Source organism: Amyelois transitella, chromosome 24 (assembly GCF_032362555.1).
Source record: "Amyelois transitella isolate CPQ chromosome 24, ilAmyTran1.1, whole genome shotgun sequence".
Lineage (NCBI taxonomy): Eukaryota > Metazoa > Arthropoda > Insecta > Lepidoptera > Pyralidae > Amyelois > Amyelois transitella.
Genome location: NC_083527.1, coordinates 7,258,048 through 7,272,502, shown reverse-complemented (window position 1 = coordinate 7,272,502; position 14,455 = coordinate 7,258,048). Strand labels below are relative to the sequence as shown.

Here is a 14,455-nt window from a genome sequence, read left to right as displayed (position 1 = left end):
AATTTGATATGTAGGTAGCTGAACAACCAAGAGCGAAGAAATAATGGAAAATGTGAAAAAAACAGGGAAAATTATTCATCCTTGAGGGCTTCAATGATGCCCAAAAATAACTATTCCACGCGGACGAACTCGCGGGCACAGCTAGTGAATGTATAATACCTCTTTTATCATTCGCGTTACCATCCTCTTCGTCATCGAACTCGTGTGGGCGAGCCACCACGAGGGCCAGGAGTGTCATCAGCATCACGAAGATACATGCTGCTTTCTGAAAATTATTTGGTTAAAACTTAAAGATTTTTCATTCCATGATATTATAAAGCAGAGTTAAATTGGACCACTTCTATATTTTCCCGTTTTCCTGTGGCCGTAAGAGGCGACTAAATTAATAAGCGCTCTCGCAGATGTAAATAATGCAGGTACGCTAGACCTAATATTTTTTAATATTTCAATGATGCAGAGGTATCTCTTATACTTAAAGATAATTAAACGTTTCATTTTTAAAAAAAGTTGTAAGTGTTTTACTCGTGTTTCAAAACTCTTTAGTAAATCCGTTTCTATTTTTATTTGACAAATGCTAAAAACTAAAACTTTCAACTGCCAGATCTTTCAAAATCCTGTCATTCTTTCATCAACCGGACCTCGGACAACATCATACCTACATAATAATATATAAAAAAACACAGGACACAAGTCTAGAAATAAAAATGTATTATGAAGATAGTAATAAGTCTTTCCCGGCACCGGGCAAGGAGTTTGATTGGCCTATTTAATTTAAAAAAGATTAATAAAAAAAAGCATTGTTGAAGACTGATGATCCCAGATTTTTAAAAAAGGAATAATCTCCATAAGGCAAGGAAAAGAAATCCGTAACATCTATTAGAATGCCTTTGCCTTCTTATGAAATAGTCAGAAATTACAAAATATAAGGAAAATTTTAAAAAAAATTATAGATGCTTGAAGCTTGTGTCGTAAAGAAGGTGGATTCGTTGTGGCGCCGAGCCGAGCCAAATGGCTTGTTTTTATGAGTATTTGTAAGGTAATGTGCAAATAAAAACATGTTTATTAATTTTTTATCTTTTACTTCGACTTTCTTGTCGTTTTATCTACTTAATCATTATAAATTGTACAATAAAGTAAAATAAGAAAGTTACAATTTGGAACAAACAGTATTGAGTAAAACTTACAAGATGATTTTTATGATAAACAATAAAAATGCAAACATGACTTCTGTATAGTTTCAAATGGGAGACATATCATCATGCATAAAAAAGGTAATTTTTTTTGATGAATTAATATCTTCATAAAAATTACTCCATCATACTCTATACATATAATACCATATAATTAAAATACAGATTTAATTCTTTTCCTTCATAGGCACAAATTAATTAAAAAGTTACATTTCAAAAAGTACCTAACTAGTTTAAGTCCATGGGTTTACACAAGATATAGGTACTGATTGTAGGCATTGGGCTACAAAATCAAAAACAGGAAATAAATATGTACACATTGTATCCTAAAGACATATTCCTAGACCAGGTAAACAAAGCCAGACAATAGTGCAAAACATCCTTTGTGTCAATTGGTGCCTATTTATGTTTAGATTTACAGGAATTGTATAGAATACACGCCATTATTAGGTATAATATTTTTCCATAATAAAAATTTAGTTTTTTCACAATGCACTTTCCAATCATATTTTGAATGATTATAAAAAAATTGTGGAGTCAAAATTGAAAATAAAGATTTGTGTTGTGTATTTAATTTGGTTTATTCTGTTATGTTATTAACTAATTTATATCTATTGTTTTAAGACCATTTCATCATCAGTATCCTAGAAAGTTGTACTTGGTTGTGGTCATCTCATGACAAACAATTCTAGGACTAATGCAATGAGTGAACAATGACCATAAAATCTTAACACTTTCACTTAAATTCACAGTCAATTGTTTTAATTTTTGCTTTTCTCTAAATTGTGATCCGACTCATTCCCACTGTCCGTAGAAACTGTCTGCGGTCGGCTCGTACTCACTTCCTCTTCCTCTTCATCACTTAAAGACGAACAATCTGACAACTCCGCATCAATCCACAATTTAGCTTTTTTCTTTCCCTTTGGTTTTTCCTCCTCTATTTTTCTCTTCGTACCAATGTCTTTGGAGCTCCCCGCCGCCTGCCAGCCAGCATCCACAGCAGCACTGACTCTCTCCGGCAACTCCTGACGCTCTTTCTCATACATGGGATTCAAATTCACATCAATTTTTGGCTCTGCAATCAACCTTTCCAATTTCTTCTGTTTACGCTCGGCTGCCTCTTTTTCTCGCTCTTCCTGACCCTCCAACCACTTCCTTAGACGTTTCTCTTCGTTTATATCCCTCAATCGTCTTCCAGAAAGATCCCTGCAGGCTTCTCTGTTTGTTGTTTTTTCAATTTGAGCCCCGATAGCTCGCAACATAGAACCAAAACCTCCTTTACCACCGACCAGTCTCTTGTACACTCGGACCACATAATTGAGATCTTGCAAACGCAGATTTTCAAAGACTTTTCTGCCATTTATCACCACAAACAAGTCTTCAGATGGCACACCGTAATCTTCTGAAATCCTCTTCTTTAGGGTAGCCACATCTGGGCAAGTGAAGTTTGCTAGCAACGCGTTTTCAAAGTAAAACGTACAAGGCATCTTGAAAACAATTTTAACACGTTTAATTTCGTGAAGATAACGCAAATAACGCAATGAAAACACGATATTTACAGTACCTACACAAACAAAATGAATGAATGACGTGCCCCACACAATTTTTGACAATATGGAAATCATTTGAATGATTTGAATGAAATCGTCAATGAATGACTTGAATGACAGAATAGGCTATTTGACTGTATTAAAAATATACATTTCTTTTATGTCATCAGTCTTAATATTATTTTTTTGGAGCGATTTGTAATAACGCGAGATAAAAATATTGCATTATTTAAACAAAATCCGTCTCAGAAAATTAGGTTTTTATATGCAGCTGTCACGTGACTAAAAACGAACGTGATTGGCTATTTCTATTATGACGTCAATTATCCATAAATAGACTGTGGATCGCACCGTTCCTTAGTGTTCGCTATTATTTTTCAAGATTTTATAAGTGTTTGATCGCTCAGGATTACTCAGATAACATAGGTATTTAATAATAGAAACCAATTTCGCGAAAGCTGACAGTCGAAACCTACCAAAAGTGGACGCAATAATGGTTGGAAGAAGAAATCTGGATTGTCTTCTTCAAAGACAATCCAGATTTCTATGCTGCCGAACTGAGGAATATGAAAACATCAATGTAAGTATATCTTGGTAACCACTGATCTTAGATCATGATCTGAAACCACTTCTTGCAAATATTCAAATCCATCGGCATAGAAAAAAACAGTTTCTTTTTTTTTTTTTTTTTTTTTTTTTTTTTTTTTTTTTTTTTTTTTTTTTTTTTTTTTTGGACAAATTACACAGATTGAGTTAGCCTCGAAGTAAGTTCGAAACTTGTGTTACGAGATACTAACTCAACGATACTATATTTTATAATAAATACGTATATAGATAAACATCCAAGACCCAGCCCAATCAGAGAAAGTTCGTTTCTCATCATGCCCTGGCCGGGATTCGAACCCGGGACCTCCGGTGACACAGACAAGCGCACTACCGCTGCGCCACAGAGGCCGTCTAATAGTAGTAAGTTTCGTAGGAGATTTTATTGTTGTATTAGTGCATTGAGGCACTACACAACATTAATAGGAACTCATTTTAATAATTTTCACACATATGACGTGGCACAAGTTAAATAAAACAAGAGAAAATCAAAACTTTTCGAAACACCAACAAGCTTTGTATGATATTTACACGAAATTTACGTCACTGCATGCCATGGCCGCCATATTGCTAAAAGTCGCGTTTTGGCGGCATATTTGAATATTTCATTTTCTTTTTCGATTTTTTAATAAAATAGCTGTAATAAAGGCAGAAAAGTATTTTTGTAGGGCTCCTTATAAACAAATAAATACCCTAAGATAGTTTTTAGAACTTTGTCAAATAGCCTATAGTGACTGCTATGAAAACTCCCATTCAAGCGTTCATTCATTGTATTTATCGTGCATTCAATGCAAGCAAATTGAAATGAAATAAAATCTCAAAATGATAAAGCATTTTTTTTGCAGCAAGATGAAATAAGACAAATCTATGATGCGTATGGTATTATGCTACCAATTGTATGGTGCAATGTTATGAATTATAAAAATGAAATATTAAATCTATACTAATATTATAAAGCTGATGAGTTTGTTTGTTTGAACGCGCTTATCTCAAAAACTACTGGTTCAAATTGAAAAAATATTTTTGTGTTTAATAGACCATTTATCGAGGAAGGCTATATAACATCACGCTGCAACTATAAGGATCAAAGAAATAATGGAATATGTGAAAAAAGCGGTGAAATCTATTCATCCTTGAGGGCTTCAGTGATGCCCAAAATAACTATTCCACGCGGACGAAGTCGCAGGCACAGCCAGTGAACAATAAATTATAATGGTAGTAAACGATATTTTTAAAAATGTTTTAAGCTAATATTTTTAGTATAAAAGGATCTTGACACTCACTTTAAATTCCATTATGTTAAATTATTGACACTGAAAAATCAAGTTCGTTACTAAACAACATTTTTAAATGTCGTGAACTTTTATAGACTTCGCAGATCTTTCTTTTTACTTTAAAATGCATCACTGATCTCCAATTTCACGCTTCAGCGACTATTAAATAATTTGCCATAGAAAGAGAAAGTGAAATTTTCGTTTCTTTTATTTTCATCTGATGAGATGACGTGACGTAACGGCAAACGTGTATATCGGAAAAGAAAATTAGTTTTTAATTTAATTGTATTATCGAATCATGGTAATGATGGAATAGTTAAATTATAATGACGGGAAGTAATCTGTTAGGGATATGTATAATAGGGATAGGCTTATTTTGGGATTCTTCTTTTAGGCGGTGGGCTAGCAACTTGTCACTATCTGAATCTTAATTCTATCATTAAGCCAAACAGCTGAATATGGCTACTATTTCAAGAATGCTGGCTCTGTCTACCCCGCAAGGGATATAGACGTGATTATATGAATGTGGATTAAGTTCTAGTAAATCGATCGATTACATATTACATACAATCCCCATAGTCAACAAGAGAAGAAAAAAGTTGTCTATGGTTGCCGCCATTATCAAGCTGTCAAATTAAAACCGATGTCCTGTCTGCTGTCCAATAAAATTTGAGCTTTTTAAAATTAACAGGAAGTCGTTCTTCTAACAGAAATTCTGTGGCATCTGATTTCGATTTTTCGTTGAATAATGGCTCAAAATATAAATCCTCATTACGCTTCTTCGTCGAATCCAGCTAAACAAAATGAGGACACGATAAAACTCAAAGATAATCACGCTGTCAGCAAGCGGTAAGTACCAAACTGTCGATTCACTTCAACTTTTCGTTGTTTTCCTTGCCAAATCCTAACAAATTACATTTCTTGCCTTCAGATTGCAAAAAGAGTTGATGGAGCTTATGAGATGTGCCGACAAAGGAGTATCAGCGTTCCCGGAGAGCGAAAACTTATTCAAATGGATAGGAACAATAAACGGCCCCCAGGACACAGTATACGCGGGTCACAAGTACAAATTATCATTGGAGTTCCCAAATTCATATCCATACGCGCCCCCCGTAGTGAAATTTTTGACGCCCTGTTTTCATCCCAATGTAGATACTTGTGGTTTAATATGTTTAGACATTTTGAAGGACAAATGGACGGCTTTGTATGACGTCCGTACCGTTTTACTGTCGATACAGAGTTTGCTGGCGGAACCCAACACTCAGAGTCCGTTAAACCAGCAAGCATCATACCTTTGGCCAAATCAGGCAGCCTACAAGAAGTACTTAGATGAATTTTACAGTAAACATAAAGACTCATAGTTGATTAAATAATTTTGATTGTATTTCTTATTGAGTTGCATTGTATTTTGTGTTGCGGATGTTTGAATATGTTTGTAATGAGAGTGGGAGCACGTTAAACTGTCTGTTGGATGAGTACAACTTTTTAATGTTAATTTTTTGGTTTGTCCCACTCTGGTTTGGACAATGTTTTCTATTCAGGCTGGTCCCAGTATCACGAATCCTTTATTTATTTCTTTATTAGCTAATATGTGACTGCATTCACGAGAAATATATAATGGAATGTCTTTTTGCACATCTGTTATACTTTCGTCATAAACAGACATAGAGTAATGTGCAAAAGGCTGCCTTAACACATTAAGCAATCTCTTCTGGATAATTCATGTAGCCTTTATTTTAGTACCTCAGGTTGTAACCAAAAAGTATATATTAATGACATTTCCCTTTGAACATAATTACTAAAAAAACTTTTATCTTGAATTGGGTCATGTCCAAATGGCTCCCTTAATCATGTTGGTCAATTCATGTAGCTTTTATTTGCCAAAGTCAAATTCAAACTCCATTCTTCCACTGGTTTGGTCATACTGATGTTACTGATAAACTGGTTTTTCCCGCTAGCTCTGGCCAAAAAAAAGAACCTGGAACATTTAAATGTGCATTATCACTAAAAAAACCTGAAAAAATACTGGGACTGCCTCCATTATTCTGTTATCGTTTTTTAAATGTCTTGATTAGTAAATCTGTCTTTGATTTTTCGTGCTCTTGTCTCTGGTTTAATTAAGATGGAGTTTATATATATTGAATCACTGACAATTATAATTCTTTAGTGCAATTTAATTTGTATTTCTTTCTCTGACCTTGTATGTGTAGTGTGTTTGTGTGTGTGTGTACAGTGCAGTTCCAGGCACCATTATTAAAAAGAATAGAACCACTCCATCTCTTCTATGGATGTCGTAAAAGGCTACTAAGGGTTATGCTTACAAACTGGGGATTGTTTTTAGGCTGTGGGCTAGCAACCTGTCACTATTCGAATCTCAATTCTTTCATTAGGCCTAACATCTGAACGTGTTTTGTCTTTCAAGACTGCTGGCCCTGTCTTAACCGCAAAGGATATAGACATAACAAAAATAAGCCCTTTCAGTATAACTATAACCACCCACCATTAACTTACTTGAATGACCATCATTCCATGAATGGCGTAAATAGCGACTAAGGGAATAAGTGTCTGATCTTAGCTATAATAAATAACTGGATCATGAATAACTGAAAATTAATATATATTTATCCCTTCCAAAATTTTATATAATATACATATATACCAAAGTAAGTTTGTTTTCCATTCACGCGTTATCTACTAAGCCAATCTTCATGAAATTTTATGTAACCCTAAACCTATAATTTAAAAGTCTGTAGAAGGACATAGGGTACTTTTCATCCAGGTAAAACTAACAGTACCTGTAGTAGGATTTGCGTAAAACCCTTATTCTTTTGTAGGCGGCGCTTAATTAGCGCGGGCGACGCTACGAGTAAACACTAATTCAGAATACAGCCCAAAACTGGACATGAGATAGAAGAATGCCTTGCCTATGTTTGTGAATAAGAGGGTAGGTCAAGATAAATCTTATGCCTCCATTACATACATACATACATATGGTCACGTCTATGTCCCTTGCGGGGTAGACAGAGCCAACAGTCTTGAAGAGACTGAACGTTGACGTTCAGCTGTTTGGCTTAATGATAGAATTGAGATTCAAATAGTGAAAGGTTGCTAGCCCATCGCCTAAAAAAGAATACCAAGTTTGTAAGCCTATCTATTAGACTATTCTATATTAAGACTGAATTGTAGTTTGATTTAAACCTAAATCAAAATTCTGTAATTATTTAAATTTCATATAAGTCAATTAATGACAACAATGTAACTATTCTCTCGTCCAAATTTCTATTCTGAGTTTGGTTAATTGTAAAGTTGATGGTGTTGAAAAAATGCTGCAATGCAGTTTGTTACCCATTCTTCTGCACTGACGCTTTGGGAGCGGCTGTTAATTTAGTTTTTAGCAATTTGAGTTTTAACCAATTTGTGTGACCTCAACCAATGTTGTAAAACCAAAAGATATGACATTTATGAAGTGTCTCCTAATAATAAATAAAACTTTTGAATTTGAATTGTCTTAAAACGAATAGTGTATTAAAGAGTTAGACAGTTAAGACTCTGAATTCAGACTGCAAGACCGACCAGGCTCGTCGAGTCTTACTGTCGACTAGTCTGAATAGCGAATAGTCTAATAAGAGGTTTAGGCCTAACTCCAACAGTAGATGTCAAGCTGTGGGGATGATGACGCCTATTAAAATAAAAGTCATAAATATTTCAAAATTTCAATTTATTAAATTTCGATTTTTGTTTTTTTATGAATTAACAAATTATTTACAATTCAACAATTCATTATTCACTGCATTACTAGACAATTTGCGATAATGGAAGGTGATATGGACAATTGGACATTTATACTACAAAGATAATTTGAACCAAAATGTAATAATTGAATTATCTTTAAGTATAAATTTTTGCTGGTATGTTTTTACGTGGTGTGTTGTTCCAGGCACCAACAAAAAAAGGACTACTCCATCCCGTTCCCATTGATATCGTAAAAGGCGACTAAGGGAACTCTCCAACGTACAAACATACCAACAAACAAAAAGAAAAATAGAGGACACTCAAATAGATTTTTGCAAATAAACAAATTCTGATTTCTGATCTGAAGAGGAATGTAATATTTATGGAAATCCATCTATATAAACTCATTGGCACACACAACATTGCGCAGAAAGAAAATTATGGAATTTACACACACACACACAAATCATCAATATCCTTTACTGGTTGGACGACAAAGATAATGCTGCAGTGCGGTTTGTTACCGCTTCTTCTGCACTCAAATTCAAAATTTTTATTCATTATATTATAGGATACTATCATATCGCTTTATAATCGGTTGACGTCAAATAAATTACTTAAAACTAAGTTTACTGCCGCTTCCAAGGCGTCAGTGCAGAAGAAGCGGTAACAACTGACTAACTAACACTGACGTCAGTAAAGTTGTAAGTAATTTATTTGACGTCTACCAATGTTGGTAAACTAAAAAAATATGACAATTTTTAAGTGATCTGTTAAAGTCAAAAGCCTCAAAGGACCATGGAAGTGTCCGGGGTATAGCCACACTTACTAAATAATAGTGGTTTGCATGCACGTTGTACCATTGGCCATCATAGAGAAAAAAAATCATAAACTACTTATTTATAGTAAACAAAACATTTCGTACCTTTTTCAAAGTCAGTTAAATTAATTTCCAAAAAATGACTATTTTTTTTTAATCTCAATTCTATCGTTTTAAGCCAAACAGCTGAACGTGGCCTATCAGTATTTTCGGGACTGTTACCTCTGTCTACCCCGTAAAGGATATAGACGTGATTATATGTATGTAGTATGTGTATGTAAATTTCTATCTGCACTACCATACCAATACCATACTTACATTTACAATAAAAACACTCTTAAATAAATAAATACACCTTATTCTAACTTAACACCAGGAATAGACTAGAATGTGCATATAAGTAATAATAACTTAAATTATTTACATATTTGTGAAAGACATAATTTGTATCATTATTTCAATGAAACAAAATTAATTAATATTATTTGTTAAAATATTTTTATGACGTTGTTTGTTTTGATTTAGTATATTTAGAAAAGTAGGCAATTTAATATTTCTCGTGTCTACGTTTCTGAAAGTTATTAATTTCTTACCTAACTATGTATGTACAAACAACATAATTTACATTCTCTTCTCTATAAACATAATCGAATACAAATATTGTAAACTTAATTTTAACTACGAAATATAAGGCGTTCAACTACACTCACTTCGAACCAAGATTTGATACCGGTACAAAAATGTTGATTTTTTACCGGTACTCAGCGGTTCTTGCCATATCCGTCCCGTGCAAGTACCGGTAACGAACCTAAAAAATTACCGGTACCAATTGAGGTATCCGCTACATAAGTGGATGTTGCTATTCCGTGCAGTTTTTCCCTTATCAATGATACCATAACGCCGATTCTTGATCATCAGACGATCAGCATAGGTAGCGTTACCGGCATTATCCTTAAAATGCATTTCAGGCCACAAACTAACTCTTAACATACATACATAAAATCACGCCTCTTTCCCGGAGGGGTAGGCAGAGACTACTACTTTCCACTTGCCACGACCTCTGCATACTTCTTTCGCTTCATCCACATTCATAACTCTTTTCATGCAAGGTCGGCGGTTTCGGGTACTCTTGACCTGACCCTTTGCCAGGACGTCCTTAATTTGATCAAGATACGTTCGTCTAGGCCTTCCCACTCCGACCATTCCCTCCACACTCTCCTTGTATATCTGCTTAGTCAACCTGCTTTCATTCATCCTACCTTAACTAACTCTTAACAATTACCAACAAAGCAAACAAAACTACAACAAACACAGCCAGTATTAATATACAATGCATCTTTCTATTTTTCCTATGATAACTATCAGCTTTCTGCAATTGTTTTAAACCTTCGTACACTTGAGTCTGCGTTTGCTCAATATTGTAATCTATCCTGTCCAATATAGTACCCTGTTCGTGTACCATTTGGCCTAGATCTTTGAATATTTCATTCAAGTCCGTTATAGATCTAACAATTTTGTTAACCTCTTCCTCCCTCTCCGAGATCATCTTTGTGTTTTCCTCTTGTAAAAGGAGCAACTGTTTTTGACTCATAACCTGTTTCTCATACGTCTCTGGGTCATCGTAGCCTTTTTGGGTACCGGATGTACTCGGTAACGAAAAAAGCAAATCGGTTTGGTTACTCGATAGACCGGTTAATTCGTTGTCATCTAAACTTAGTTCCTCAAAGTTCGGCAGGTCGAAGTAAGCGTTCGACCTTTCCTCTCTGGAGGTGAGGGAACGGAGGTAGTTGGATTGAGCTGATCTGAATTGGATGCTCAACTCTTGGAGTGTCGTGACGAGGGCCAGAACTACGTTCGCTGTTAGTTTCTGCTCTGTTTTGCTGCCTGCGAAAAAGAATGAATTGTCAGGCAAAAACGCAGTTAATTTTTTAAGTTGATGTGGTTTCTGACCTGACGGGTTACTTTAAGTTGTTGTTGCAACAACTTACCCTATCTCATTTGCGCGTTGATAGCTGTTAAGTGTTGCGTGCGGTATTCAAATGTCTTCCAATCTCCACTTTCAGTCTTCCTATATTATTGTAGCTAGCGTCTTCCTATATATCTACTGATAGTCAACCAATGAAAACAGGTTACAATATTATTAATTGTTAATAATTAATAATATTATTATTATATTGCGTTATATTTAGTGCTTTGCTTCCCGCCTTATAAGCGTACAAATAACACAACATACGTAGAAATACTCGTAAATAGTCTACACATTAAATTGTTATTGCAACAACTAGTATTTATTATAAAATACAGCATCTTTGAGTTTTTGCCGTGTGGTTCCCGGCACCAATAGAAAAAAGAATAGGACCACTCCATCTCTTTCCCATGGATGTAGTAATAGGCTTATAAACTCAGGATTCTTCTTTTAGGCGATGGGCTAGGAACCTGTCACTATTTGAATCTTAATTCTATCTTAAAACCAAACAGCTGAACGTGGTCTGTTAGTCTTTACAAGACTGTTGGCTCTGTCTACACCGCAAGGGATATAGACGTGATTATATGTATGTATCGTTGAGTTAGTATCACGTAACACAAGTTTCGAACTTACATCAAGGCTAACTCAATACATGTAATTTGTCACGTATACATTATATTTAAATACTAACCATGCCTCATTTGCGCCTTGATAGCTGTCAAGTGACTGTGTGCGGTATTGAAATGCCTTCCTATCTCGGACGTCAGTCTTCCTATATGTTGCTGTTCACTGGTATCGTCTAACGCCGGCCGCCGGATCTGCCGCTCGTGGCGCGCTTGCAATTCGGACAATTTGGTTTTAAGTCTGAAAGTACGGGAAATATGCTAAAATACATACATACATACATATAATCACGTCTATATCCCCTGCGGGGTAAACAGGGCCTACAGTCTTGCAAAGACTGATGGGCCACGTTCAGCTTTATGGCTTTAAGATAGGATTGAGATTCAAATAGTGACAGGTTGCTAGCCCATCGCCTAAAAGAAGAATCCCAAGTTTATAAGCCTACCCCTTAGTCGGCTATTACGACATCCATGGGAAAGAGATGGAGTGGTCCTATTCTTTTTTGTATTGGTGCCGGAAACCACACGGCAATAATATAATAATATAATATGCTAAAATGAGTGAAATATTTGCGCTGTTTTAAAAAAGATGATGATGTATTCTGTCCAAACTATCTTTTGATAATGTTTTCTTTTTTCTTATTTGAAATTACATTATGCTTGTTCTTTAAGAAGGAATTTGTAACATATTTGCATTGTATGGTTGAAATATCGTTATACATACATACATACATAAAAATCACGCCTCTTTCCCGGAGGGGTAGGCAGAGACTACCTCTTTCCACTTGCCACGATCTCTGCATACTTCCTTCGCTTCATCCACATTCATAACTCTCTTCATGCAAGCCCAGAGGTTTCGGGTACTTTTGACCTGACCCTTTACCAGGACGTCCTTAATTTGATAAATAAATAATGGTAAATATAAATGTAAATACCGTGTCGGAAACCACTTGAAAGACAATCCCGACTAATATGAAAAATGCAAAAGTCAGTTCGTTTGTTGCTGCTTCACGCATTATCTACTGGACCAATAATCTTAGAAGGTGAGAAGGCAGTAGGAAAGCGGAACCCCAGGCCACGTTGCTTAACGGCAGAGGGTGCAAATGAGAACATGCCAAGACATGAGTATTTTCAGTCTGATAAAAGTCATAGTTTCTGAGAACATACATACATAAAATCACACCTCTTTCCCGGAGGGGTAGGCAGAGACTACCTCTTTCCACTTGCCACGATCTCTGCATACTTCCTTCGCTTCAATCGCGGTTTTGGGTACTTTTGACTTGACCCTTTACCAGGATGTTTTTAATTTGAATTTTAATTAATTAGTTTTTTTTTTAATAATCTTTAATAAGTTTCTTTGAAGCCAATATTTTTTGTAAGTGGCAATAATTTCTTAAAAGTTTGTTAAATGTAAAACAAAATTGTCACCTGGTAATAACATAATGTAGTTCTTCCAATGTGTCAGTCCACGGTGGAGGGGCATTGGATTCTGTTCGGAGTTCAACACCTGCTTCAGCATCTTGCGAGCTGCTTCTCATCAATCTCACACGTTCCGACTGACCGCTCTGGAATTCATAAGCAAAACGTAAAATAACAATTGAGCATAAAATGTTTGATAATGCAGAGAAAAGAAGTTGGTATGGACCATGGCACAGTACCTATATGTCATGACTCTCTCTACATGTGGTCATGGTACTAAATCAAGGCCAATCAATTGGAGCTTAAAATGAGAGATACTGTAGATGTTTTCAGGTAGTGTACAAACATAAAGTCACGTTTATATCCCTTGCAGGGTAGACAGAGCCATTTAACAGACTGAAAGTAATGATGTAATTGAGATTCAAATAGTGACAGGTTGCCAGCCCATCACCTACAAGAAGAATCTCAAGTTTATTAGCCTTACCCTTAGTCGTCTTAGACAGGTAGTGTAACAGCCAAATTGCACTTGAATAAAATAAGAAATCGTTCTTAATTTCTAGCACATACTTGTACTATTTTTCGTGCGTGGTAAGAAAACATTGTGATATCAAATTATAATACCCAATTCCCTAGGGGCACAGTATTCTAGATAAAAATTGTATCATTGCGTAAAAACAAATAAATCAATATTTATGCCGCACCTGTTCTGCGAATATATGTCGGCTGTGTATTGCATTGTTACGCATTAACAAAAACACTTCAGTTAAACTTCGTGACACCATTGTAAATGAATTTTTTCAGCAGTGAATGTACTACAAATTACAAGAAATTTAATTTTAATTTTTGGGATTTACTGCTGCCATTCCAGCGCAGCGACACGATACGATTGTTATTGTCATAAATGACATTGACAGTAATGACAAACGAGATCCGTTTTTTTAGTTCGGGTAAATTATGGCAATGAATTGCCATGTGGTTTCCGGCACATACATACATACATAAACTCACGCCTCTTTCCCGGAGGGGTAGGCAGAGACTACCTCTTTCCACTTGTCACGATCCCTGCATACTTCCTTTGCTTCATCCACATTCATAACTCTCTTCATGTTTCCGGCACTATAGAATAAAAACACTATTTCTTCCCCATGGATGTCGTAAAGGTGACTTAGGGATAGGCTTATAAACTTGGAATTCCTTGTAGGCGATAGGCTAGCAACCTGTCACTATTTGAATCTCAATTACAACATAAAGCCATCCAGTTGAACGTGGACTTAGTCT

At 35.4% G+C, this 14,455-nt stretch overlaps 3 protein-coding genes across 3 annotated transcripts; 1 reads left to right on the top strand and 2 right to left on the bottom strand.

Annotated features, from left to right (window-relative positions):
• Nucleotides 1-1,200: 1,200 nt before the first annotated feature.
• LOC106140601 (splicing regulator SDE2) lies at nucleotides 1,201-2,778 on the bottom strand. Its single transcript, XM_013342210.2, has one exon. The coding sequence runs from the start codon at nucleotides 2,675-2,677 to the stop codon at nucleotides 1,952-1,954; it is 726 nt and encodes a 241-aa protein (XP_013197664.2). The 5' UTR covers nucleotides 2,678-2,778; the 3' UTR covers nucleotides 1,201-1,951.
• Nucleotides 2,779-5,228: 2,450 nt separating this feature from the next.
• Nucleotides 5,229-6,794, top strand: LOC106140602 (ubiquitin-conjugating enzyme E2 C). Its single transcript, XM_013342211.2, has 2 exons — nucleotides 5,229-5,466; nucleotides 5,549-6,794. Exons 1-2 carry the CDS (start codon nucleotides 5,366-5,368, stop codon nucleotides 5,976-5,978), a joined length of 531 nt encoding a protein of 176 aa, XP_013197665.1. The 5' UTR covers nucleotides 5,229-5,365; the 3' UTR covers nucleotides 5,979-6,794.
• A 1,605-nt stretch (nucleotides 6,795-8,399) lies between these two features.
• Nucleotides 8,400-14,054, bottom strand: LOC106140603 (syntaxin-16). Its single transcript, XM_060951331.1, has 4 exons — nucleotides 13,879-14,054; nucleotides 13,187-13,323; nucleotides 11,827-11,999; nucleotides 8,400-11,053 (listed from the first exon to the last, which is right to left on the bottom strand). Exons 1-4 carry the CDS (start codon nucleotides 13,957-13,959, stop codon nucleotides 10,434-10,436), a joined length of 1,011 nt encoding a protein of 336 aa, XP_060807314.1. The 5' UTR covers nucleotides 13,960-14,054; the 3' UTR covers nucleotides 8,400-10,433.
• Nucleotides 14,055-14,455: the final 401 nt, after the last annotated feature.

Excerpts from the sequence above, each read along its gene's own strand:
- LOC106140601 (XM_013342210.2), bottom strand. The coding sequence starts at position 2,677 with ATGCCTTGTACGTTTTACTTTGAAAACGCGTTGCTAGCAAACTTCACT.
- LOC106140602 (XM_013342211.2), top strand. The coding sequence starts at position 5,366 with ATGGCTCAAAATATAAATCCTCATTACGCTTCTTCGTCGAATCCAGCT. Across the intron at positions 5,467-5,548 it reads AATCACGCTGTCAGCAAGCG|ATTGCAAAAAGAGTTGATGG; the intron begins GTAAGTACCAAA and ends TCTTGCCTTCAG.
- LOC106140603 (XM_060951331.1), bottom strand. The coding sequence starts at position 13,959 with ATGGTGTCACGAAGTTTAACTGAAGTGTTTTTGTTAATGCGTAACAAT. Across the intron at positions 12,000-13,186 it reads CTACATTATGTTATTACCAG|ACTTAAAACCAAATTGTCCG; the intron begins GTGACAATTTTG and ends CCGTACTTTCAG. Across the intron at positions 11,054-11,826 it reads CAAGGCGCAAATGAGGCATG|GCAGCAAAACAGAGCAGAAA; the intron begins GTTAGTATTTAA and ends TCTTTTTCGCAG.